General features: G+C 43.5%; 1 protein-coding gene across 3 annotated transcripts; it reads right to left on the minus strand.

Moving 5' to 3' along the window:
* Positions 1–3,512: 3,512 nt before the first annotated feature.
* Positions 3,513–24,123, minus strand: TVP23C (trans-golgi network vesicle protein 23 homolog C). 3 transcript variants are annotated; one of them, XR_003438058.1, is made up of 8 exons: positions 23,974–24,100; positions 20,842–20,924; positions 19,515–19,659; positions 15,509–15,598; positions 13,952–14,083; positions 9,382–9,510; positions 7,875–8,004; positions 3,513–6,754 (listed from the first exon to the last, which is right to left on the minus strand). XR_003438058.1 is itself a non-coding variant. In XM_027131100.1 (7 exons), the coding sequence occupies exons 1-7, from the start codon at positions 23,983–23,985 to the stop codon at positions 7,978–7,980; spliced, it is 618 nt and encodes a 205-aa protein (XP_026986901.1). In that variant the 5' UTR covers positions 23,986–24,123; the 3' UTR covers positions 6,522–7,977. The 3 variants fall into 3 exon arrangements, 2 of the variants coding, with proteins under 2 accessions (XP_026986901.1, XP_026986902.1); XM_027131100.1 differs by having other exon boundaries at positions 6,522–8,004; positions 23,974–24,123; XM_027131101.1 differs by lacking the exons at positions 19,515–19,659; positions 23,974–24,100 and having other exon boundaries at positions 6,522–8,004.
* Positions 24,124–24,854: the final 731 nt, after the last annotated feature.

The following is a 24,854-nucleotide window of genomic DNA, read 5'->3' on the forward strand; positions in this document are numbered from 1 at the left end:
ATCATAAGGAAGCCACTCAACCAGGAGTTAGACCTCCTGACTGCTCTACCTTTAACTAACTAAGCAACTCTGTTTTCCTTTCTGAGTATGTTACCATTACGGAGTGCTTACCATATGCTTGGGACTATGCTGAATATTTTATATGGATTATCTCTTAATCATTAAATTATTAATAGTGAACCACTAGTAATAATGATTACTGAGTTTTTTATTTCTCTCTTCAATCCTCTGACCTTTTGCTTCATGCATTTTGGACCTCTGTTGTCAAGTGCATATATGTTTATAATTGTTATGTCTTCCTGATGGATTGACCCTTTTATCAGTATGTAATGTCCTGTCGCTTGTAACAATTCTTTCTGTCTTAAAGTCTATCTTGAATGTGTCATCTGACCTCATGGTTTCTGATGAGAAGCAAGCTTTTAATCTTATTGAGCATCCTTTACATGTGATGCATTGTTTTCTCTTGCTGCTTTCAATATTCTGTCACTGGCTTTTGACAATTCAACCATGATGTGCTTAGATGTGGATCTCTTTTGAATTTATCCTTAGAATTTGTTGCACTTCTTGAAAGTGCAGATTAATGTAGGGGTTTTTTTTTTTTTCCAAGTCTTTCATGAAATTTGAGAAGTCTCCAGCCATTAATTCTTCAAATATTCTTTCTGCCTCTCTTGTGTCCTGGGACTCCCGTAACATATATGTTGATATGTTTGATGGTCCCACAGGTCCCTTTAGCTATATTCACTCTTCATTCTTTCTTTCTGCTCCTCAAACTGCATTATTTCAATTGTCCTATTTTCAATTGTTCTCTTTCATCTGACTGTTGAACTTCTCTAGTGAATTTTTCATGTCAGTTACCATACTTTTCAGTTCCAAAGGTTTCTGTTTGCTTCCTTTCTATAAATTTTTCATCTCTTTACTGATATTTGCATTTTGTTCACAGCTCATTTTCCTACTTTCTTTTAGTTCTTTGCCCAAAGTCTCTCTTAGATCTGTGAACATACAACATATATGACAGCTGATTTAAAATCTGGGCTTCCTCAGGGAATGTTTCTGTTGAATATTTTTTTCCTGTGTACGAGCCACTGTCTTGTTTCTTTGCATGTCTTATAATTTTTTGTTGTTGAAAACTGGACGATTTCAGTAATATAAGGTGGCAACTCTGGAAACCAGATTTGTGGCCCCTTCCCTTTAATGCTTATTGTGGTGGTGGCTGCAGGCTTTTTAGTGACTTTCCAGAACTAATTCTGTAAATCCGTACTCTGTCATGTGTAGCCACTGAAATCTCTACTCAGTTAGCTTCATCTTCAGCTAATAATCAGGCAGATATTTCCTTAAGCACCTGAAATAAGTCTTCTGCCTTTTGCTGAGGGGCTCATGTGCATTGGGGCACACCTTCAACACTCCAGAAGTTTACAACTCTACCTAAGCCTTTATTTCCTGTCTGTGCAGAGCCTCAAGACCATCTAGAGATGAGAGATTAGGGCCTTTTCAGGTCTTTCCTGGGCATGCAAATCCTGCACATGCATGTGGCACACAGTCGGGTGCTCGCAAATATACATATAATTCCCGTATATGTGGCCACTACAAAGCAGACTAATGCAGCTGCAGTGGTTTTAACTTGCAATTCAAATGCCATGAGCAACATTGACATGAAAACTGGTGACAGTTTTCAAACTGCTGAGACACTTTGTAAGGTATTGAAAGAGTACAACCTTCTTTCACTTGAGAGTTGCGTTTTTGGGTAAGTCAAGTGCTGCAAATCTGCAACAAAAAAGGACTTACAGTCTAAGCTCAGATAATTATTAATCAGTGTCAATGCTCACCAGCTAGAGACCCTGCGGAACAGAACTGTGGTTGAACCAAAGTGGGTTTATTAGCACTTTTCGCACAAGGAAGACCACACACCATGGGGTGTCTCAGTACAAGGGCGCTAGGACGGGCTTATCACAGAATTTGGGCCTGTGTTAGGGGATTTCAAGCAGGGTTCCATGACCCATAGTTTTACTCCAGATTGGGTGCTTTCAGAAAGCAAAGCAATTCTGAGTAGGTACCTTAGTAATTTTCATCCAGGTGGTAGGAAGAACAGAGTGGTCTAAGACCATGCTCAGCAGAGCAGCCGCAGTCTCCGCATAGGCCAGGAGAGGGGGTGTTTGTTCATGTTTTGTGGTTTGCACCGTATTCTTGTTTCTATGCTCCAACATGACTACAAAGCGTTCTCATTTCTGTCTTGCTGCCTCATGGTCACAGAGCAGCCTTGTCAGATGTTGGTGTCGTAGAGAATTACTCATGTTCAAAAAGAACACCAGAGCCTAGCTGTAAGGGCCAGGTCAGCCTCCAGCTGACAGCTGTCAGGGGTTGCTTTTCCTTTCTCTTTATAGCAGGACTGTCATGTACATAATTTTCATGGGACACATGGAAGCTAGAGATGTAGGACAATTGGGGGTTGTACAGGACTGTCCTACGCGCTACAAGCTCCAGGCATCCCTAGCCTCCGCCCACTAAAATAACCAATCATCCTGCTAACCGATGATTAACACATTTACAAAAACACCCTCCCTCGGGGGCAGCACCACCTCAAGAGAACTCGAGGGTGTAGCTCTAAACATCCTAAATCCAACCCCCAAATCACATGAAAGTAAGAATATAGACATAAGAGTACAGCAGCCTACGCCCTCACAGAACTATTTCACCAAACAGTGCTTTAATGGCTTTGCATCAAAAGTTGGCTTTGAAAAGGCCGTCCAGATCCAAGGCTATTTATTTACTGTAGAAACGGTGCTGAGAGCACCAGCCACAGCAGCAGCCGGTGCCCTCTACATAAAGCCCCCATGAGAAGTATGTGGTGGGCGCTGCCAGTTTCCTACCCAATGTCCCTTTCTCCTTTCTCCCCTAACAAAACCTCACTTTTACTCAAGGCAGCCATGTGCCCACCTTCATACCTGCTTTTCCAGACTTCCGTACACCTGGGTGACACCACTTTGGCCAATGAGATGTAAGCAAGCAGAAGCAAAAGTCTACAGTGGTTTCTGAGAAAGCTTTTGCTTTTCTGCTAAAAGGGAACAGATAGGACGGGGACCTCCACTCTCCTTCCTTGCTTATAAACAGATGAGTCATCTTCAGCTGTGACAGTCATCTTGTGACCCTGAGGCAATGAGCATGGGGACAAAAACCAGCTTTCTGAGGAACTGTTTAGTAACTGCATCAACACCAGCAAGTGCCCAGTTTTAGACTTCCTTTGTAGAGAAACACACAAACCCTTTTTTTGTTTAAGCCACTATTATTAGTGGAATTTCCTGTTACTTGCAGTTGAACAAATTACTAATAGAGAAAACAGTTAAACATCAGATAACTTAAGGAATAAGAAACGGGGGTTTATGTTAAGCCTTTAATGTTACAAACAAGTGGGGGGAAAAAAGTGCTCAAACTATATGAGGGGGAGGGGTTTGAGTTAAATCTTCATTTTTCTTAGCAGGAAGCCAACAGCTATTATAGCAAGTTGATAAGTCAAGAAACACTGTACAAACAATAAGCATTTTATTTAGTATGGAAGTAAATACCCAAAATACAAAACCTGCAGCAGTTGAAGATGTTTGCTTCTGGGGAGCAGAACTGAGAGTGGGATAAGACTTGCATTTCTTTGTAGCCCTTCGGTTTTCTGACCATGACTGCTTTAATTATTTTGTAATTAATCATAGTGGGGAAAAGTGATATATAAGACTAAACTTTTTCTTGGCACTAAATTTAACTTCTTCAGGAAGGAAGGATTGCTCTTTTCCTTTTAGAATAACAATATTAAGGTTTTAAGGAATGCTTCCTGCTTCTCACAAGAATTTGGTATTATTTCAACTTTACTTTTAATTGAAAAATGTATGTGACATATGATTTGAGAACGTGTTCCTCAAAACCAGGCAGACCTTGGTTTCACCTTCCCAGCAGAAGTTTGCAGCAAACAGTGGCTCGGGGGCTTCTTGGAAAATGGTAGTTAAGGCTGAGCGGGTGATTCCAGAACCTCCAAACCTGTTTCCTCTAGAGCAGCTCTGCTTTGCTCATTACAGATATTCAGCTTTGACACAAGACTTAGAAGAAAGAGCTCTACTAGTTTGAACATCACTGCAATGCCACAAAAGTTAGCACAGCTGAACCTGACCTGCAAACATACTCAGTTTGACTTCACATGTTTTTTTTCCTTTTAAAATTTAATTTACAAACATTAAAAGATCAGATTTCATATAAACATCCAGATTTTCCATCCCTAGCAACACAGGAACCACATTCCTGAGTGGCAACAAGTGGCTGGAAATGAGAAGCTCCTGCTCCTTTAGATGGAGGTGGACTCTCCTAGTTGAATTTTCACCTGGTCAACCTCACCTGTCTGTTCTGATTAGAATTGGTGATGCTGCACTAAGGGACCAGATTCCAATTTCTTTCCTTGCAAAAGTAAATAGCATGGAACAGTGGTGAAATTACTGAATTAGGACTTAAGAGTTTTCTGAGTATTACTTGTCAGGTGTGCACCTATATTCGTCAGAAGAGGCTATTACGCTGTGTTATGTTATGGAAACAAATTAACCAGGAAATCAAGTGACTTCACACACCAAAAGTTTATTGCTCACTTACGCCATTCGTCCAACAGGAGCAGGTGGGAGATTCTGCTCTACAAGCCACCCAGGGACCCAGCTGGCCGAGGCACCATCTCGAGCACCACTGGCTGCCACAGAAGGGAAGAAAGATTAGAGACTCTCACATTAGTTTCACCTTCCTCACCCAAAAGCGATGCAGGTCACCTTCACTCACATCACACGGGCCATAACTGATCTCACAGCTTCAGTTAATTAGGGAGCTGGTGGGAAGTACAGGAGAACAAAGGGAATACTGGGGGAGCATCACTGTCTCTACTACCTGCAATCGTCAGTAAATTATTTTACTTTTCTCCATCTTAGCTATTCATCTGTAACATGAGGTTGTTCATGATCTCTCCTCCTTCTAGAGGTTACGGGGGAAAATCAAATAAGGTAATAGACATAAAAGAACTCTGAATGAGCTCTGAAGAGTTTTACAAATTTAAAGGACCACAGTACTGACACCATGGTGGACTTACTGTGCCATCACCTCCACACAACCACACACACCCTTGCCTACGTTTCAGAGCTGTGGGCCAAACAACAGGCACACTGGGGGCTCCAGAATGCAATGTTACTTTCATTTTAATTGCACCATTCAGTCAGTTTACCTGTGCTCAAGGCTGACCAGGGAAGATAAAAAAGAAACAACACCTGCTACCCTCGGTCTCTTCAAGCAGTTTTCCCGTCTTGAAACGATTATGTGTGGCAGATTTTACTTTCAAAAGATGGCTGCTTTGTCCCCTCCCCGTGAACTCAGGGGGACCTTAGTGGCTGCTTCAACCAGAGTATGGCAGAAGTGACACTATGTAAACCCCGAGACTAGTCATAAAAACGTCACACACTTCTCTGGCTCCCTGGGGAAGCCTGTCTCAGACCCCAGCTGTCAGGCTGTGAAGAAGCCCAGATAAGCCTCCACAGAGAGACGACCCAGAGGTCACAAATGTGGGTGTTCCAACCAGCAACCTGGCTGAGGTTCAGCTGACAGCCGCCATCAATCTCCAGACCCGTGAAGATGCCCCCAGATGTTTCCTGCCTCCTGGCAAATGTGCAAAACCCAGCCTTCAAATCTCTCAGCCGAGCCCCAGGCTGTGCAGCAGAGGAAAGCTGTCCCCACTGAGCTCCACCCAGATTCCTGGCCCACAGCTTGTGTAAGCATAAGAAAATGACTGTTGTACACTGCTAAGTTCTGGGGTGAATTTTTATGCAGCAACAGCATCTGGAACAGCTGGACTTGTTAGAATCTATAATATTAGCTTAATTAACTCACAGAAAAGAGCAAATATGTATTTGATGAACTATTAAATCTCAAATACTATACTAACGGAAACAATTGTGGGGGCTGCTGAAAATATACTGTATTGATAAGAATTCACTTAGGCTGTAGTAACAGAAAAACCAAAGCAATAACACTTAAAACAAGACAGAAGTTTGTTTCTCACTTAAAAATTCAGACAGGCAGTTCAGGGCTGCTGGCCCCATCAGCGGGAACTCAATCTCTACCTTATTTCTCTGCTGTTCTCAAAAATAAGGCTATCACCCCATCGTCCATGACAGCTGTTCAAGCGCCATCTATTCTGTCTACATTTCAGCTAAGAGGGGTGAAAAGGGGAGGGGACGCGCATGCCGGTCTTCTAAGAATACTTCCTGGAAGCGTAGCCAAGGTGCAGCAAGAAAATCTGGGAAAAACTGTCTTTGTTGCCATGTCCTGGCTAATAAGTGGGAAATGAATAGAAGGGAAAAATGAATATTGGGGGATAAACAGTAGGTCTTGCCACGTACATATTCCAAAATTCAATTCATATTTGGTGTAGGATTGAAGCCTGAAATAACAATAGTTACCTCAAGAGCAACCCCCCCATGAGACTCTCAGCTCTACAGACTGACACCAGATCTTTCAGGTTAAATAAAAACATTTATGCAGCATCCACTTTCCTCACCAGACAAGTATAAATAAAATGGGAAACAAGCACTTACCAAATTAATGACTTAGTAAATTAATGATTCGTACGAAAGGAAAGGACATTTAGAGACAAATATTTCCTCTAAAATCAGTAATATGTCCTGATGGGTCTTCCTGTAATCAGTGTCTCCTTGGGCAAGTCAGTCAATAACCTGAAGTCCTGTTTCGTCACCTATAAACCAGCATCACACATAACAGGCTTGTCGTGAGGATCAAATGAGATTACGAGTGTCAAAGTGCTTTGTAAGCAGTAGAGTTTTATACAAATATAAAGTTATGCACCTTCAAAGCTATCACGCCAATAAGATACATTCAATTAAACAGAACATCTTCAAAAATTTTTAACAATGTATAAATACAATCACAAAATAATCTATCTGCCAATTGAAAGAAAATTTACAGTACCTACAACAGAATTTACAGACGCCTACAATAGTTTGCGGATTGTTACATAGTTTTAAGAAATACCATTAATACAAACACATGATTTACAATATCCCCATTATAGCAAGAAAAAAAATAGATTCGTAAAATAAAACGTCTTTTAGGCATTTACAATGCCAAGTATTGAAATGATTATTCTCACTATGACATAAGAATAATACTCTTTTAGTGATAAAAGACAGATTTCATTAGGCCAAGGACCACTGAAGAGCTTCTGGAAGGTTCCAAAGTAAAATCTGGCTATCTTTCCCCCAAAATAAATAGAACAGCAGCAATGCCTACGTATCCCATGAACATAAACTATGAAAATTCCTTTTATATTAACTGGGCCTTAAGTACGTGACTCATTACAAATAAAAATAAACAAAATTTTAGAAACTAGTTAACACCAACAGCCCAAATTTGGTTTTTACCTGCCTGTAAACGCCTAGGATAAGAAGTTTCATCATGAAGTATATATTAAGTGTAAAATTAACAATTATTTCTAACTCTATATATAAGCCAAAGTGCTCACTCTTACCATGGAAGCAAAACCTAAAATAATCTACAGAAATAGTATGTAAACACAGAGAGTTTTGAGATAGACTAGGAACATCCTTCTTGTTCTGTGGATCAAAATGCAAAGGTCTCCATTCCATATGGGCATGAACACAAACACTTTTGTTAATTTAAGACACATGGATCTTACACGACTATGTGCATACACATATGTACACCATGAACCAAATGTTAACAATGTTTCTAGCTACACCACACCTTCAAGCCCCATATGCTAGAAAGTAAAAACTTAATATGAAAACTACTTTTCCTTTTTTTTTTAAAGTAAACTTTAAAATGGAAAAACAAACCCAACACTCCTCTTTGCAATAGGTACTGAGTTCTAAAGGTTCAGAGTCAAGACCCCCTTCAGTTGTTCCCAAAGGAAAGAACACGCAGACTCCCTCACTCTCTTCAGGAGGTCTGATCGTCTCCAGTGGTCTGCAAAAGAGAAACAACTCCTTAACACTCAAAGCTATTTGACTTAACATACCAGATTTAAAGCACTAGGAAAACATTTCGTAACTGCCAGCACAGCCAGCTACTACATTACCTGGCATCCCATGGCCCAATTACGTTAAAAATTACTGTCATGCTAGAGAAGTACAGCAATGAGTCCACCCAGATGTCCAGCAAGTCACTCGCATTTGAGCAGAGCATCACCAAGTGCCATGTAAGTCTACTGACCCTGTCCATGTATGTCAGCTCAAGGTTCAATTTCACCTGAATGCTGGTAATCGTAAGGGAAAAAAAACCTATTAAGCACACACTTGACAATTACCATGAGGTGGACCTTACCCAGCAAAGGTATACTGGGACTCTGCAAAAACCCTCAGGAGGAGAGTCATATCCCTACAAGAATCCTCATTTTCCCTACCTCTTAACTTTTATATAAGAGAAACTGTACAGGAAACGGCACTGGATTTCAAGAGAGCTGGGTTAAGCCCTAGCTTTGCACCACTTTGTTTCTGTATGTTCCTGAGAAGTCACTTAGCCTCTCAGGGCTTTAGTCACAAACGTAATCCTTGAACCAGCAACGTCAGTACCACCTGGGAACCTGCAAACACGCGACCTATGAGACCCGGCCCCAGGGCAACTAAATAAGAAACTTTGGGGGTAGGACCCCACAATCTGTGCTCTAGCCCTCCAGGAGATTCTGATGCATGTCCAAGGTTGAGAACCCGTAAGTGTCCTGTATAACGTTACCTGCCCAACCTACTGCATGAACACAAACACGAGACATCACTCATACAAAGACCTAATCAATTTCCCAAAGGTTTTACCAATTACTATTTACCTATGAACACCACTTACCCCGTGGAAAACTCCGATTTAAATCTTCATATCGAGGAACTATAGTAAAACCTATACATTCTTCAAAACCAAACCGAGTACTTTAAAACAATCTTTAATGATACGGTCTTATTATGTTTCTAACTTGTTCTTACTATAAAGCCTAAAACCATACTATATATTGATACATGCTTCAAAACTGTTCATTTAGAGCCACTGGAACTAATGGAAAGCAACTGAACTTCATCTAATTAAAAAAAGAAGTTATTATCAATGAACATTTATCCCTCTGGTTTTAAAATAATTTCAGGATATCGACAATACATTTCTGGAATGCCCTAAAAGCCTCCAAAGAGAAATTAAAATAACTTTATCGTCATCATGTCGTACTTAAATAAGTATGTCCCTTTAAAAAACTTTTTTTTAAAGTACTTCATAGAAATTAAACTCTCCAAGAGTTAGAAATCTTCATTGCATTAGTCACTGACCGCATCCAAATTACCCTGACATCCAGAAAACACTTACTTGTCTTAAAAACTGCTTTCCAAGGTACGATGTAGCCATGCTGGTTAAATTCTTCCTGCTGCCCACTTTGCACCTGATGTAGCCATACAAGTTGGCCCCTTGCAGCACCACACCCATGATAACCACCGCCTGGGAGAGGGGAATAACCAACAGTTATGGGCTTGACACTGACTGACCGTCTCTCTGCCATAAACAAAACGCGGAGACTGTCTCGGGAAAGAGCAGGAAGAGGAAGCTCTGTGAAGGGGGGTTGTGGCCGTGAGACTCCCGTGCGCCCTCCCTCCCAGAGCAGACCCGTCCAATACGCGCTCTGCACCACCCAACAAGCACCCATCAACACACATGCTCTGTGCCAGCCCCGGGGGTGCAGTAGGGGGACCATTCATTCTCTAATATTTTCCATGGTTCTGTGAGTAAAGATATAAAAAAAGTAAATGAGACTCAGAAGGGACTCAAATGTTAACTGTTTCCTTAAGAATTCCAAAAGAATGGTCAAGAGATAGATCAAGTTCAACACACTGAAAGCACACAGAGCTGAGTCTCTGCTCTATGCTACTGTGTGGGCAACAACTGGCTTCTAAGAAAGCAAACCGGTGCCTCAAGGTAGCAACCAACAGGGGTTTGCCTTCTGTGACAAGGAGATGGGGGAAGGGCGCAGAGGGGGACACAGCACTAGGAAGAAATGCACTTCAGCAGAGTTGTTTCTTCCTTGTAGCCACAATCCTATAGGTGACCCCACTAAGACCGCTAAGGATTGAGAAAAAGAAACGCAAGCCTACTATTTAAATATTATTAAAGAAAAGTTAATTAGAACAACATGAGGGGATCCCACGGTTAAATATTCTACAAAGCTTTTCTGTAAAGGGCCAGATAATAAATATTTTAGGCTCTGCAGGCCATATGGTCTCTGCTGCAAACACTCAACTCTGCCATTCTAGCCCCAGAGCAGCCACAGGCAATATGTAAACCAACAGGCAAGGCTGTGTTCCAACACAATTTTACAAAAACAGGCGTAAGGCCAGATTTGGCCTGCAGGCCACAGTTTGCCAAGCCCTGTTCTAGAATAAGCAAATGGTCTGAGTAGGCAGGAGGACCAACGGTCATCAAGCCCATCACCACAGAGAACAGTGGGTGGGGAAGCTTGAGGGACCGGATGCCCCCTTCCTGCCCTGTGGTCTTAAAACAGAAGCCCAAACCACCTTTCACCCCCCTCTCCCTGCTCTGCTTTAGGGAAGGGGAAACACTGCCAGAGAAAGACTGGGCTGCCTCCCCAGAGAGAGGTGAAGGCTCCAAGGGCTCACAAACGAACTAAAGCAGGAGGGCAGAACCACGACAGAGCAACAAGAACTCCACTATGTAAGGGAAGGAACCCAAGCAAGCCAGCCGAGGCAGGCCGTGGCGGCAGGGCTGCGGTCCCCTCCTCACACCTGCGCCTTCAGGCGACCAAACCGCAGCTCACAGCAGAGCCCAGGTGTCTCAGACAACAAGGAAGGCAGGCAAGGAGAACTCACCCACACGAAACCAACATAAAGAGAAGGTCTGGACAGAGCTGCCACTGCAAACAGGAGCAAAATGGGGAGGGGAACAGGGAAAGGCAGCTACGCAGAACCACAGCAAAAAACAAAAAGAAGAAAGGAACACAGTATGCAAAAGGCAGACGAAGAATCATTCTAAAAAGAAAGAGAGTCCACCAAAATAAAAGCATTCTTGAAGCATTCCTCACCCTACAGAAGAACCTAAAGACAAGAATTCAAAGAGAATGAAGGTAAGACAAGACACCAGAAGGAGTTGAAAACGGGAGCTGGCAGAGCTCAGGAAACGCAGAGAAGCCCTTGCTAAAGCAGCCCACTCCGCTCTCCCTGGCACTCTCCACTCCGTTACCGTGTGTCACCTTTCTAACAACCCTTATTTACTGTCTGTCTACACTCTGCTCCACTAGAAAGTGGTGCTATCGGAGCAGTCATCTTGTTTATCAGGCCCTTAATCATATCCCCAGCGCCCAGGACAGCTCTGGTGTATGGCAGACTCTTTTAAAAAGATGTGCTGAGTGAATAACCAGAAAGGAAAAGATGAGAGACGAAAGCATTTAAGATGGTAGATGAGAACAGATAAAAATGATCCAACACAGAGGTAACTGGTACCTCAGAATCAGAGACACCAAAAACACAGAACATAAATAAATGTAAAGACAACAGAAGATAATTTTCCTGATTCAAAGCAAAACCTGTGCCTGCATATTAGAGGGGCACAGTTTCCAGAAAAAGCAACACAGAAAGATAAACACAAAGACAATCTGGTTATGTATGCTATTTTAAAACTTCAAGAATGATTAACAAAAATTATTTGTCCAGGGAGAAAAATAATTCACTCCCTTACATGGAGGTTAAGTAAGCCAGGCCTCAGATTTCTCTACAATATTCAATATTAGAAAATGAGGAAGTAATGTCTTCTAAATGGTGAGAGAAAAAAGTTGTGACCCAAGAATATTAACTTAGCCAATTCTTTATTCAAGAATAAAGAATCTTTTTTCAAGAATGAAGAAATAAAGAATTTATTCAAGCATAAAGAGTTTATTCAGAAAGAAAAAAGTTTATTCAAGAATAAAGTCAACAGGCTCATATTCTTAAACATGACAGAGCCAAAGGAAAATAACACCCACAAGTTTTTTGAAAAAAATCACCCAACAATGAAATTCAGCCAACCAAGAGGTAAAGGAGAAGCTGCAATAAAAGGACTGAATCAATTTATTTAAAAGTAGATCAAAGACTGAACAACCAGTAACAAATATCGTCTCAAAAGGTAATTATTATAAACCTTGACAACAAAAATAATACTGGAAAAAACAAAGCTCAGGCATAGAAAGGGAAGAAACAAAGGAGGGAATATAAGAGTGTTTATGTCATTCCCTTTCTAAACAGTCTCTAAGTCAATAAACAGGAGTAACTATATTACTTAAAATAACTAAAGTAAGACTACAACCAACAAAAATCCAGAAGTGGAAGGAGGGAGGAAAGGTGGGAGAAGGCATGAATGTTAACTTTACATCTTTCACAGCAGGAAATCAAGACATTAAATACATTTCTTAATTCATGAAAGAGGGTATGATACATGAAATGCATGAAAGAGGGTTATGTGATACAGATAACTACTAGAAAAACTAAAAACAGAAAATAAACCTTCCAAATCTCAAAAGGGAAAGTATTTATGTACGTGTGTGCACAAAGGAAAAGAGAACCTATACAGCGAACTAGACAAGGAAATATTAAAAACAGGAGAAAAAAACACAATTAAGGCCAAAATACATTAATTAATTAAGGCCAAAATACATCTGACACCAATATGTATTAAGTGAGATAAAATCAATTATTAAAAGAATAAGACACACAGTTTGGGCTAAGTGACAGATTATATTTTCCAAACATGGTGGCAATTGTATCTCCACATGCTCTTCTAGAACCTTCTTACTCCCCCATCAAGCTGTAGAGCCTAATTTCCATTCTCCTGAATGTGGACGGGTGCCAAAAGTGATGCTGTGACTTCTGAGGCTAGGTGGTTGTCATGGGCTGAACTTTGTTCCCCCAAAATGTATATGTTTAATATATATAATCCCAGGACCCCAGAATGTGACTGTATTTGGAAACAGGGTCTTTAAAGAATTAAGGAAAAATAAGGTCACTAGGGTGGGCCCTAATCCAATATGATAGGTGCCCTTATAAGTAGAAGAGATTAGGACACAGACATGTACAGAGGGAAGACCACATGAAGACACTGGGAGAAGACAGTCAACAAGCCAGAGACAGACCTCCAGAATTGGGAGAAAATAAATTTCTGTTGTTTAAGCCACCCAGTCCGTGATACTTTGTTATGGCAACCCTAGAAAACTAATACAGCTGTACAAAGTAATACAGCTTGTGAGCTAAAACACTCTCAACTGGAGCTATGACCCTCCAAGTAAGCTGTGACCCTCCAAGTCTAACTGCCTCATATGAGGCCACCAGACTGTAATGAAGCCCCAACCAGCAATGTGGAAAGACCGCATTGAGAGGCCATGGGACCCCATAAAGAGGAGAAGCCTCAGCGGCCCCCAGCCACTGTCTGACCACAAGTACAAAAGATCCCAAGCCAGAACTTTCCAGACAAGCCCTTCCCAAACTTCTGAACCAGTGAAACTGTGAGAGATCATAAAATGACTGTTGCAGTAGATAACCAGAACAGGTTACCAACCAGTATTTTCAGAAAAGACCACTCTGCTAGTTCCAAACCAAGCTAAGCACGTTTGGAGTATACTGACCATCCCTGATCGACAAGATTATGTGATGCACGTGGTAATCACTGAAAGATGGGCTAAATCAAATTCTGCTCAGCACTAGGAGAACTGGTGAGATGGAGTCTTTCACGGGACTCTGCTCTCTGTACTTAGAGAAAAGCGGAGCTGAGAAACCAAACTTGGGAAATACATGATGAAGCTGCCTACTCAAGACGGGTCCCTGATGTTAACACAGGTGCTGCTTATTATGACTGTCCACCAGCCACCTTAGCGGGCTACTGACAGCTCCACACTGATACTCACCAACCACTTCACTCTGAAGGAGAAGAGGGCACTAAAGGCAAATATCACCCACAGCACCGGACAGGCAATGAGTCCTAACCAGAAGATTCTTGATTCAGCCTCTGAAACAGTTTTACTGTCTTGAGGAGAGGCCTACAAAAGAACATGAATTTAATAACCAACGTTCTGTGGTATTTATCAGCAAAAAGTTTAACATTTTTAATGAAAAACCCCTTACCCTCAAATTCAAATAAATTAATACAGACAACCCAAATCCCAAGTTAGAACTCCTACCCCCCCGCCCCACAATCTCCCTCAAGCAAAACAGTAGATCTACCACTACTGTAATTTTTGGAACTGGTCTTAACATACTTTGTTTTAAATCGAGAATGTTTCATTTTCAGGGCAGAGTGGACAGTTTGTCATCACCCAAGACAGTAAGGGTGGCCTCTGATAGGCTTCTAGTCAATCCTTCTTGCACTTATACTGATTATTCATAAGCAAGCTTTGAAAGATGCCTTCTTAGGTGAGGATTCAGGAAATCAAGGCTATGTTCATCCTGGAGACTAAAAGGTCCATCAGGGTCCACAGGAAGAAATGCAGTCAAGGGATTCCGGACAATGACCAGAATGTCTCAGCAACACCCAGGAATTTAAAAGGGCGCCGAGTGGTTTCCAAGGTAGATTTTATAATATAAAGGACTATGGGCTCACCGAGCACAATGCTGCTTTCTGAGGAGTCCTAGTCAGGGCCCTAACAAGCAGAAGCAAGCAATTTAATCGGTGCTGTCTCCAGGAGTTTTGTCCTCTGGCTCCCAAACTGATTTCCACTACAGATAAGCAGGCTAACCCAAAACAGAGCAAGGTCCCCTAGGGCTTCTGAAGGCACAGCCTGAAGAACAGACTGCTCTCTGCTTAACTCAGATTTTCTATCCAGCTGCAAACCTCCTCTTTCTTCCTCCTGAGTACGAATGGAGGAGGACCCCGGGGGGGAAGGACAGAGGGAGCCACTGGAGGGAGCTACACTAGGCAAGGCACACAGGGACCCCAAACAGAGACCCTTCAGCAGCAGCCCCTGGGAGCCAGCTAAGCACGCGGCATAAACCCTGAGCCCAAGCCCTCTCAGGGTTCTTTCCTGGACACGCCCTGTTTCCAGTCGGAACTAAAGAGAAACACAAGGCAAGTTTAGAAGGTCATCTGGTTCTGTGCTATACCATGCCAAGCGACCCGGGGCGGTCCCTTATGTGTAGATGCATCTGAAGTGTTTAGGTAATTGACCCTTAAATACTCAAATGTATCTACACATTATTATTTTTTTTTTTTCCAGTACGCAGGCCTCTCACTGTTGTGTCCTCTCCCATTGCGGAGCACAGGCTCCGGATGCGCAGGATCAGCGGCCATGACTCACAGGCCCAGCCGCTCCGCGGCATGTGGGATCTTCCCGGACCAGGGTACGAACCCATGTCCCCTGCATCAGCAGGCGGACTCTCAACCACTGCACCACCAGGGAAGCCCTACACATAATTTTTTGAATGACGCTCAAAAAAACCCACAAAAAAACAAAACAAAGGCAGTTTACCTTCCTGGACTCAAAGACCCAATGGCTTTTTCCATCTTCATCAATATGATTCCACCAGCGCAGGCCAACCATTAGTCTACCTGTGACATTCTGGTAAAGATTAATATATGCACACACATTTTAAAAACATTATTTACAGGTCTACCATAACATCATATCTTAGTGTAACAGTTCACAAACAAGAAATCATCAGCTTTCCCGCCATGATATCCAATTAAAGACCACTACGTACCAGGCCTGGACAAAAGAGTAAATAAAATGCCATGGCAGGCCCCACAGGGGCAGAGGTGACAGGGTCAGCACACCCATAAACATTACTCTTCTTTTCCCTCGCGAACTCTTGTCCTTTCTCCAGTTCCCTCATGTGTTTCTAAACCCCTTGCTCTTTAGCTCCTGGGACCTACTTTTTCCTATATATCCTGACCACAGCTACATATACTTTATAACTATGTATCTCTAAAAAAGGTTATGGACTGAATACTGTGTCCCCCCAAATTCATGGGTTGAAACTCTGCCCCCACCCCATCACCAAGTGATGGTATCAAGAGGGGGCCTCTGGGAGGTGATTAGGATTAGATGAGGCCATGCGGGCGGAGCCTTTGTGAATGGGATTAGTGTCCTCATAAGAGTCAAGAGACAGCTTTCACCCTCTCTCTGCTCTCAGTCATGTGAGGATACAACGAGACATCAGCAGTCTGGAACCCGAGGAGGGCCCTCACCAGAGGCCGACCATGCTGGCACCCTGACCTTGGATTTCCAGCCTCCAGGACTTGGAAAAATAAATTCCTATTGTTTGTAAGCCACCCAGTCTCTGGTATTCTGTACAGCAGCCCAAACGAAGACTATGGTTATACACACTGACCTTCATTCAGTACTTGAAATGCACCAAGCTCTTTCCCTCTTACTAATGTAACAAATTGCTTTGATAGCTTTCCTAACATAATGAAATGAATACAGAAGAGAAGAAGAGGAGGAGCCTTAGAGACCAAACTTCATTCTGTAGAAACGCTACCAATCAAAGGCTAAGCAAAAGAGAAGAGCTGGCAAAGAAGACCGAGAACAGCCAGAAGTCTATTGTAGTGGCACTTTCAAATAACAGCTCTTCGAATAGTCTCAAACTCCTCCATTTTCCCATTTTCCAATTCTTTACTTCGTTTTTGTCATTATTAGTTTATTTTCCGAATTTCTCTCAAGCTTATTATTTTTGTTTTTGAAACTTCTAGGCCTCTAATAAAGGCCTTTTGTCTATTGTTTTTCCTCTGAATTCAGCTTTAGACACATTTCAAAAGTTTGAATGTAGATGTTCATTATCATTAAGGTATAAATAATCTATATTTACAGTTTTTATTTCCTTTTTGCGCCAAGATATTTAGCAGAATGGCTCTTTTTAAAAATCCCAATTTTGACAACCATTTTTTTTTATTAGTCTCCAGTTCTGTGGTACTGGACTAGAAAATGTAGCTGCTTTGGGCAATTTCTTTGGATTTTCTTCATAGTGATATTTAGTCAACTTTTGTAAATGTTCCACAGGAACTGAACAAGAAGGTATTATGCCTCTACATACAGATTTCCAAATACTGCTATGAAAGTGACCTTGTTATTTCATTCAGATCCTTCAAATCTTATGTATTTTTGGTTGCTCTGATCTGCAAAGACAATGGTTTGTTAGACTTCTATCACAACAGTGTTCCTCCATCTTCTCTAGTGTTTCTAGTTTTTCACTATAGTTTGATGTGATGTCTTTCTGTGAATGATCCTCACTGTGACTCATCAACTGATCTTTCTTGTTCCACTGAATGCTGTCTTACTCTCATTTCTGCTTTGTCTGATAATAATATAACGTCAAGTTTCTTTTTGTTTGAATTGGTCTTATGTTATCTTTGCCTTTACTTTTTCTAATGTTACAATTATAGTTAGATCTTTTGGGTTGGACTTTGATTTTTGACCAAATCTAAGAATTTTTATCTTTAAAAAGAGGGTTTAATCAAATTACATCTACAGCTGTAACTAATGTGCTACTGCTCCCATCCCCTTGCACTCTGCCCTATGATATTTCAGGTTCCTGGACGCTTGCTTTGCTCTCCTCCTCTTGATGTTTTAGTTGCTCCTGCCTTCTCCAATGTTGTGGAAGACACACAATGTTTTAAATTTTACTAATAGTTACCATAAAAATTTGAAAACAACTATTTATTCTTTTTTTTACTATATTTCTCAAAATAAAGAATAAGACAAAAGCCCCATATAGGTTATAACATTTAAGTTCTTTTCATTTTTTAAATAACTTTATCTTGTTTATCTCTTATTTTTTTAATAATTATCTCTTCTTTTGACAACTGCCTTGAGATTTACAACTACGACACACTGCTGTTCTAACTACATTCAGAACCCTGCACACCCCCTTCCCCAAGTCCATTTAATAATTTCCCCATTCTTGACTTCTTAATTTCATATCTCAATTGTCTGCATATCTGTAAGTAATTCTGCCACAGATGAAAGGGTATTTTTTAAGCCCTTGTTTTAAAAAAAAAAAATGTTATCAGAAAATATACTTTCTGGCCACATTTTTTTTTTTTTTTTTTTTTTATTTGGTCATGCTGCGGCTTGCATCCCGGTATCTCAGTTCCCTGACCAGGGACTGAACCCAAGCTATGGAGTGAAAGCCCGGAATCCTAACCACTAGGCCACCAGGGAACTCCCTCTGGCCACATTTTTTAAAACTCTAAACCCACAAGGATCTAATTATATAATTTTTGGAAATTACCAGGAAGACTGACTGAAGGTGGTGTTCTATTTGGCCAAGCAGAAATTACATGAACAACAAAAAGAAATGTTCCTCAAAACGAAACTGTGACCTGGATACAGTGAACACTTTAGAGCATAAAGCAACAGAAGAAATTCAAAGAAATACAAGGCAAAGAAGACTGTACAAAAGAAAAGACTACAGGAAACAGACCTTTGTAATCTTTACTCTCAGCATTTTGTGGCCTATGGAAACTGGCCACCACCAAGCCAACCACTTCTGATATCTGTGACAATCAAAAGATCTAAAAATGGCTGCGTTGGTGGACATGAGCAGACCTGTAACATCTTACTGGTTTTTGAATCAATATACATACCTCAAATTCCAAAAGTAGCTTTTGCCTTTTTTTTTTTGCCTTCAATTTTTCCCCCTACCATTTTATTATGAAAATTTCCAAACACACAGAAAAGTCAAGTTTTACAGTGAATACCTATCACCTAGTGTCTACATTTAATATTTTACCATAGTTACTTTATCACATGCCCCTCTATCTATATACCTATCTCTCCATCCATCCATCCCTCTACCTACCACTGCCTCTGAGTTTGAACCATTTCTTACACTCTTTTCTATCCCCTACAACAGGATCCCTCAGCCTCAGCACTAACCACATTTTGGGCCGGATGATTCCCTGATGTGGGGGGCTGCCCTGTGTGTGCACCTTAAGATATTTAGCAGCATCCCTGGTCTCTACCTGTGTGATACCAATAGCACACTTCCCCCACCCCCAGTTGTGACAACCAAAGATGTCTTCAGATACTGACAAACGAACGTCCCCCTGGAGGGCAAAACTGGCCCTGGCTGAGAAACACTGCCCTCAAGCTCAAACAGGAGCCTTTGTAATGGGCGGTACTTGTAATGGTGGACAAACTACCCTGGGGTCTTATCCCGGCATAGCCGGAGGTGACCCTGAAGCAAAACCAGTGGTGAGGATTAGAAGCAATATGTGTAGTCTGTAGCTGCTGGTCACATTTTTATTTGTTTAACTTTAAAGCTGACATAGGTTAACGTAAAGCACAGACAAGTCAGTAAACCTACACGTGATCTGCCACAACTGGCACTTTGACACAGGTGAGGCCTAAGATAACAAAAAGATAAATTAACACCGATCAGAAATGTTAAGTGTCATTTTTTTTTTTTACTGTTTACACGTCATTCAATCTCATCATATAAGTACGATTTTAAAATAAAAACAATCAAACCTACCTTGACTGCCCAAAAGTCACATGACAACAACAAGATAATTGTCACCATACAGGCAATAAAGCTGCTGCTGAACAATTCACAGAGAAGATAGACTATAATTGCACTGACTCGAAAGAATAAATGGAAAAATGATGCCACTGGGTGTCTGAAAACCAAAACATAATAAAAGATATGCAATTACATTTACAACAGGTACTGCAGATGTAGATGAAAATGTTTCAGCCAAAGCAGAACCATGCAGAGTCTTGCCAAAATAAAAGATGACTTGAGGAAGAAGCAAACCGCCTACCTCTCTTTTTTCATAAGTCCCATTATTTGACTAGGCCCTGCTGTCACAGAAAATACACTATGTAAACGTGACTTTAACAACTCATTGATTATATACTTTCACAAAATATATAACAAGAAACTTTACCAAGCTTAGAGGAATTAGGAAACTACACTCTTAGGACTGACTCCTATTTTCACATGTCTAAATATCATGCCCTAAGAATTTCTAGGCCCTCAGAAATCACTTCAGGCGTTAAGACAAAGTGACCACCAGGCATAGTTGCTGTTTTAACAGCAGCTTCGTTGTGATATAATCCACACGCCACACAATTCCCCTATTTAAAGGGTATAATTCAGTGATTTTTGGTATATTCACAGAATTGTGCAATTATCACACCATCAATTTTAGAACTTTTTCATGACCCCAAACATAAAGCCTATACCCATGGGCGGTCACCCCCCCACTGACCCCAATCCCACCCCTCTCCAGTCCTAGGCAACCACTAATGTACTTCTTGTCCCTATAGATTTGCCTATTCTGCACATAAACAAAATCATATAATACGTGGTCTTTTGTGACGGGCATCTCTCACTTAGAGATGTTCTCAAGGTTCAGGTAGAATTTGATTTCATCAAGTGAATTTCTTTAGCAATAACTAAGTTTGGAATAGAAAGATATTTGGCTTGATATTCTCACATTAGTTGATACAAAAGACACAATTCTGAAATTTGTATAATAAATCAAAATGTAATATATCTACAGAAACTATCTAAAGAAATGGTGCATTCTTGGTACAAAAGTCAGAATTAAAAACACCAGTGTTCAAAAAATTGGATTTGCAGATTTGAAAACTCAGTATTGAGTAAAATGCCATAAGTCAATTATTCCCAGGGAAAACGTGAGATGTCACCTCATCTCAGACTAAAGAGCAAAGCAGCAATACACAATATTCACCAGCACATCACAACCACTCTGCCCCGAAGCCCGTCGCTGGCACCAGGCGATGGACAGAACAGCACCAGACACTAACCCGAGTCTTGTAACTTATCGTCGTACCTGATTTTAGATTTTTTTGATCTACCAGTTGTCTCCTCTTCTGCATCAAACAGTGAGACATCTTCAATGTCATCATTACTGTCCTGATAGGAAAAGCAAATATTCATGAAGCAGAATGAAACTCCGTATTGCATGCCTACTACATGCAAGGCAGCACGCTAGTCAATACGGAAGATGACGGTAGGACACGGTCACGGCCACCTGGAACTCACAGCCTAGGGAAGGGGCGAGGTCAGTTCCCTCCCCCAACCCTGATCACCTGGCCAAACCCCACACGGCAACCCAAGCACCTGCCGTCTCCATCCCACCCAAGAAGCTGCCAAGCGCAAACTCCATGCAGCCACCCTCAGGTGGCTCCCAGGTCAGAGCAGGCTGAGGCTGCCGAGATAAACTGTCTCTGGCTCCTCCACAAAACCATCTGACTGCAGCCCTGTTTTCCTGACCCCTTCTCTCAACTCTGTCCCTTTTTCTCCAAGGCTAAACCAGCTACTTGTAGTCAGAATCCCTTCTCTTCCGGCCTCCTTGGGGGCGTGTTCCATCACTCTTCCCCTTTATTTAGAGTTTCCTGTATCTTCAGGTCTTTCTGGTGGATCTTTCTCATCAGCATACAAGCTTCTTCAGGTGTCCTTTACAGCGTGAAGAGATGTTTTAAAGTCCTGATGCTGAATCTCCCTTCTGTCCTCTACTTCCCTTCCCTCCTCAACCTCAGGTCTCTAAGTGGTTCGCACCTCAGCTCACTGCAACTCACCTGCAGCCTCAGTCATGCTTCACACCTTCACAGTGCCAGCCCCTCCCCACTCACCTGCCATCTCTGGTCTCACCCCCGCTCTACTCCAGCCCCTCATTACCCGGAGTATCTCCCTAAATGGAGAGCATACCATGTCACCCCCCTGCCCAAACTGTTCAGTGGCGCCCCTCCCTGTACAGGATAAGACTTAAATCCCTCAGGCACAGCAAACCAGAGCTCGCGGCAGCTCAGGACCTGATGCCGTGCCCACCTCCCGACAACGCCCCCTCCCACTGAGCACTGCAGCAACGCTGTTACTACCTGCTCTGGGAAAACACTTCGGGCCCTCCCACCTTTCTGCCCTTCATGTTTTCTCTACCCAGAAGCTCTTCCCTTCCCCATCCCCTATGAAGCAGACCATCAGGCAAACGCCAAATCATCTTCCAACTTTCAGCTCAAATACTGCAACGGCTGAGAAACTTGCCCTGAAATCCCCAGGCATCCCCCCTCCCACGTCCCCACAGCACCTGGGCAAATCTCCGCTTGAACAATTATCTCGGGATAGTCTTACTGCAAGTCTACTCCTCCTACCTCCTCCTAGACTCCAAGCTACCGGAGGGCAAGTTCCGTCCCTGCATTGTAATAAATCCTAGTGTCTAGCCGAGCACCAGGCCAGGTGCTACAGTATTCGTGGAAGGCATGAGCTAATAAACAAAGAAGCAATCACCTACGACACGTGGCAGACTGTGGTCAGTGCCAGAAGTAACCTGAGCGCAAACAGGAGCAGATGGAGGGACGGGCTGTGGGGAGGCTTCCAGGAGAGTTCACCCGCTGGGCCTCCCTCTGGCCCCTTGACTAGGTATCTGTTCACAGGCACAGAAGTGGGAACACACAGAGTACGTATGGAGAAAGCCCTCATAGTAAATGAAGGTGGAAGAGTGGAGGAACAGCTGAAGCTAGAAAATGTAAAATGGATTCACATCTATGAGACCAGTGGTCTCCACCTTGGCGACAGGCTAGAATTCTCTGGGGGTACTTTATTTAGGCAAGAGGGGATGGAAACCAGTGCACAAGGAGAGGGCTCGACTTAAGAAGGCAGCACCGGGACTTCCCTGGCTGTCCAGTGGTTACGACTTCGCCTTCCAGTGCAGGGGGTGTGGGTTCGATCCCTGGTCAGGGAGCTAAGATCCCACATGCCTCGTGACCAAAAAACCAAAACATTAAAAAAAAAAAAAAAGACGAAGAAGCAATACTGTTTTCGCACAAATTCGATAAAGGCTTTAAAAATGGCCCATATCAAAAAAAACACGCAGCACAGACAGTGCAGTTACATAAAACAAAGGCAGAGTAAACAGGAGATTGAGGAAAGCTGGAGATGGCAGGCGGTGCGGACACCGATGGCTTCCACCTTCTCAGTGAAACGAGCAGCAAGGCTAGGGGCTGAGAGCAGATAAGGAAGAAACGCTGAAGGTTTGAGGGAGAAGCCCTCGAGAGCAGCCTAGGTGGGAGGGAGAGGGGGCTACGGAGGGGGCAGGGTGACGAGTGCCTGGCGGCCCTACGGGCTCGCTTGAGGTGCCTGGCCACACGCTTAAGTGAGAACAGTCAGTGCCGTTGTGTTTTTCTCCAGCCTCCTTCAGCCGGGGCGCAGGTGCAGACGACCACCGGATTTTCCCCACTCAGGTCACCTCCCCGGAGCGGTCCTTTCCGACACTAAATCCCGAGGGCGTCCTATTCGCAGACACCTGCTATCACATCACCCTGGCTCTGTGACAGCCCTGTGAAAACTACCTTCAGTCTTTAACTTACCTTGCCTCCCCACCGCCGGCACCCTCCAATCCTCCCTCCGATTCAGCGCAGGAAATCGTCTGTGCGGTTCGCAGCCCTCCCCCGGGGCCTAGCACAGTGCTTGGGCCACAGTAACCCCTCAAGAGGAAAAGACGCCTACAAAATCTAAATAAAAGTGTAACTTTTTTAAAAATAGGAAGAAACTACGAAATGATTCTTACTAATCTCTGGTCCTACACGTGAGGGCTGTAATTAGCTCGGAGGGGCAGATGCAGTCACGGGAGTGGACCAGCCACCTCCAACGCTGCTGTAACAGCACAAACTTGAACGTAAGGCCGAGGGGGATCCCCTAATCCCACGTGCTGGGTGGCGGCCCCCCTCCCCTCGCCCGGCCACACACGGCATCTCCGCGGCCGCCCGGGCGCGACTCCGCGCCTCTCACACCCGCGCCGGCCCTCAGCGCAGCCCGGACCCCGGCCCCGCCCCCGGCCGCCCCGCCGCCGCCCACCCGCTCCTCCTCGGGCTCCGGCAGCGGCCCCGGACGCTCAGCACGCGCCCCTCAAGCCCTGCAGGCCCGGTCCCGCCGCCACGGCCCTCTCTCCGCGCCCACAGCCCCTCACCTGCTGCAACATGGCGGCCCACGCCAGCCCCACTTCCGGGAGCCACGTCAGCGCCGCAGCCGCGGGCCGGGGACCAGAACAGACGAGGCGGGGTCACTACGCGCCTGGAGGAGCCGGAGTAACAGCGGCAACCCGACCCCACTTCCGCTTCCGGGCCCTCAGGGGCGTAGCAAGTGGGGGCGGGGCGATTCGGAGTGGGAGGATCCGGGCGGGGCTAGAGAGTGGGCGGGGCAGGGCGAGAAGCCGGGACTCAGGTTGGGGCCCGGGCAGGTCCAAGCAGGAGAGGAAAGTAAAAGATGCTGCTTTAGGGACTTCATGGTTTGTTGCCTGGAGATGTTGCTGCCGCCTACAGAGTGTCATTCCTCTAGTGTGGATGTCCTGAGGGCAGGGGTGGGGGTCAGGGGCATGATTCCATAGTTTTCATTTCGTTTGAGTGTTTTACGATGACGTGTAATTCCGTACAGGATTACTTTTGTACCTTAAATAGTGGAAGCAGTTGAAGAAATAAATGTCCGCCTGCGAAGGGGTAAATGTTATTAAGAAGAACTAGGCATGAGGACCCTAAACATGGCGGGTCTTATTAAGGGAGGAAGGTAGACCTGGGAAACAGTAAGGAGAGAGGCTGAGAGCGTGGGCCCCGGAGTCTGAGCCCCCTGGGTTTGAGCCCGTCTACTCCACTTAACCAATTATCTAGCTAACATCTATGTGTCCTTCCCTTCCAGGGTCCATACCTACTCAATAGATGTTATTCTTATCACGGTTTTAAGTTTAGCCGCGAATATTGTGATCTTGCCCCTTGAAGGAGCTGAAATTCAGGGACTTCATGTCATCTTTGAAACTGTGATTATAACAATATCCTATCTGCCCAGCGTGCTGTCAAA

The sequence above is a fragment of the Aethalodelphis obliquidens genome, unplaced genomic scaffold (genome assembly GCF_003676395.1).
Source record: "Aethalodelphis obliquidens isolate GAN/ISIS:26980383/991018 unplaced genomic scaffold, ASM367639v1 scaffold38, whole genome shotgun sequence".
Lineage (NCBI taxonomy): Eukaryota > Metazoa > Chordata > Mammalia > Artiodactyla > Delphinidae > Aethalodelphis > Aethalodelphis obliquidens.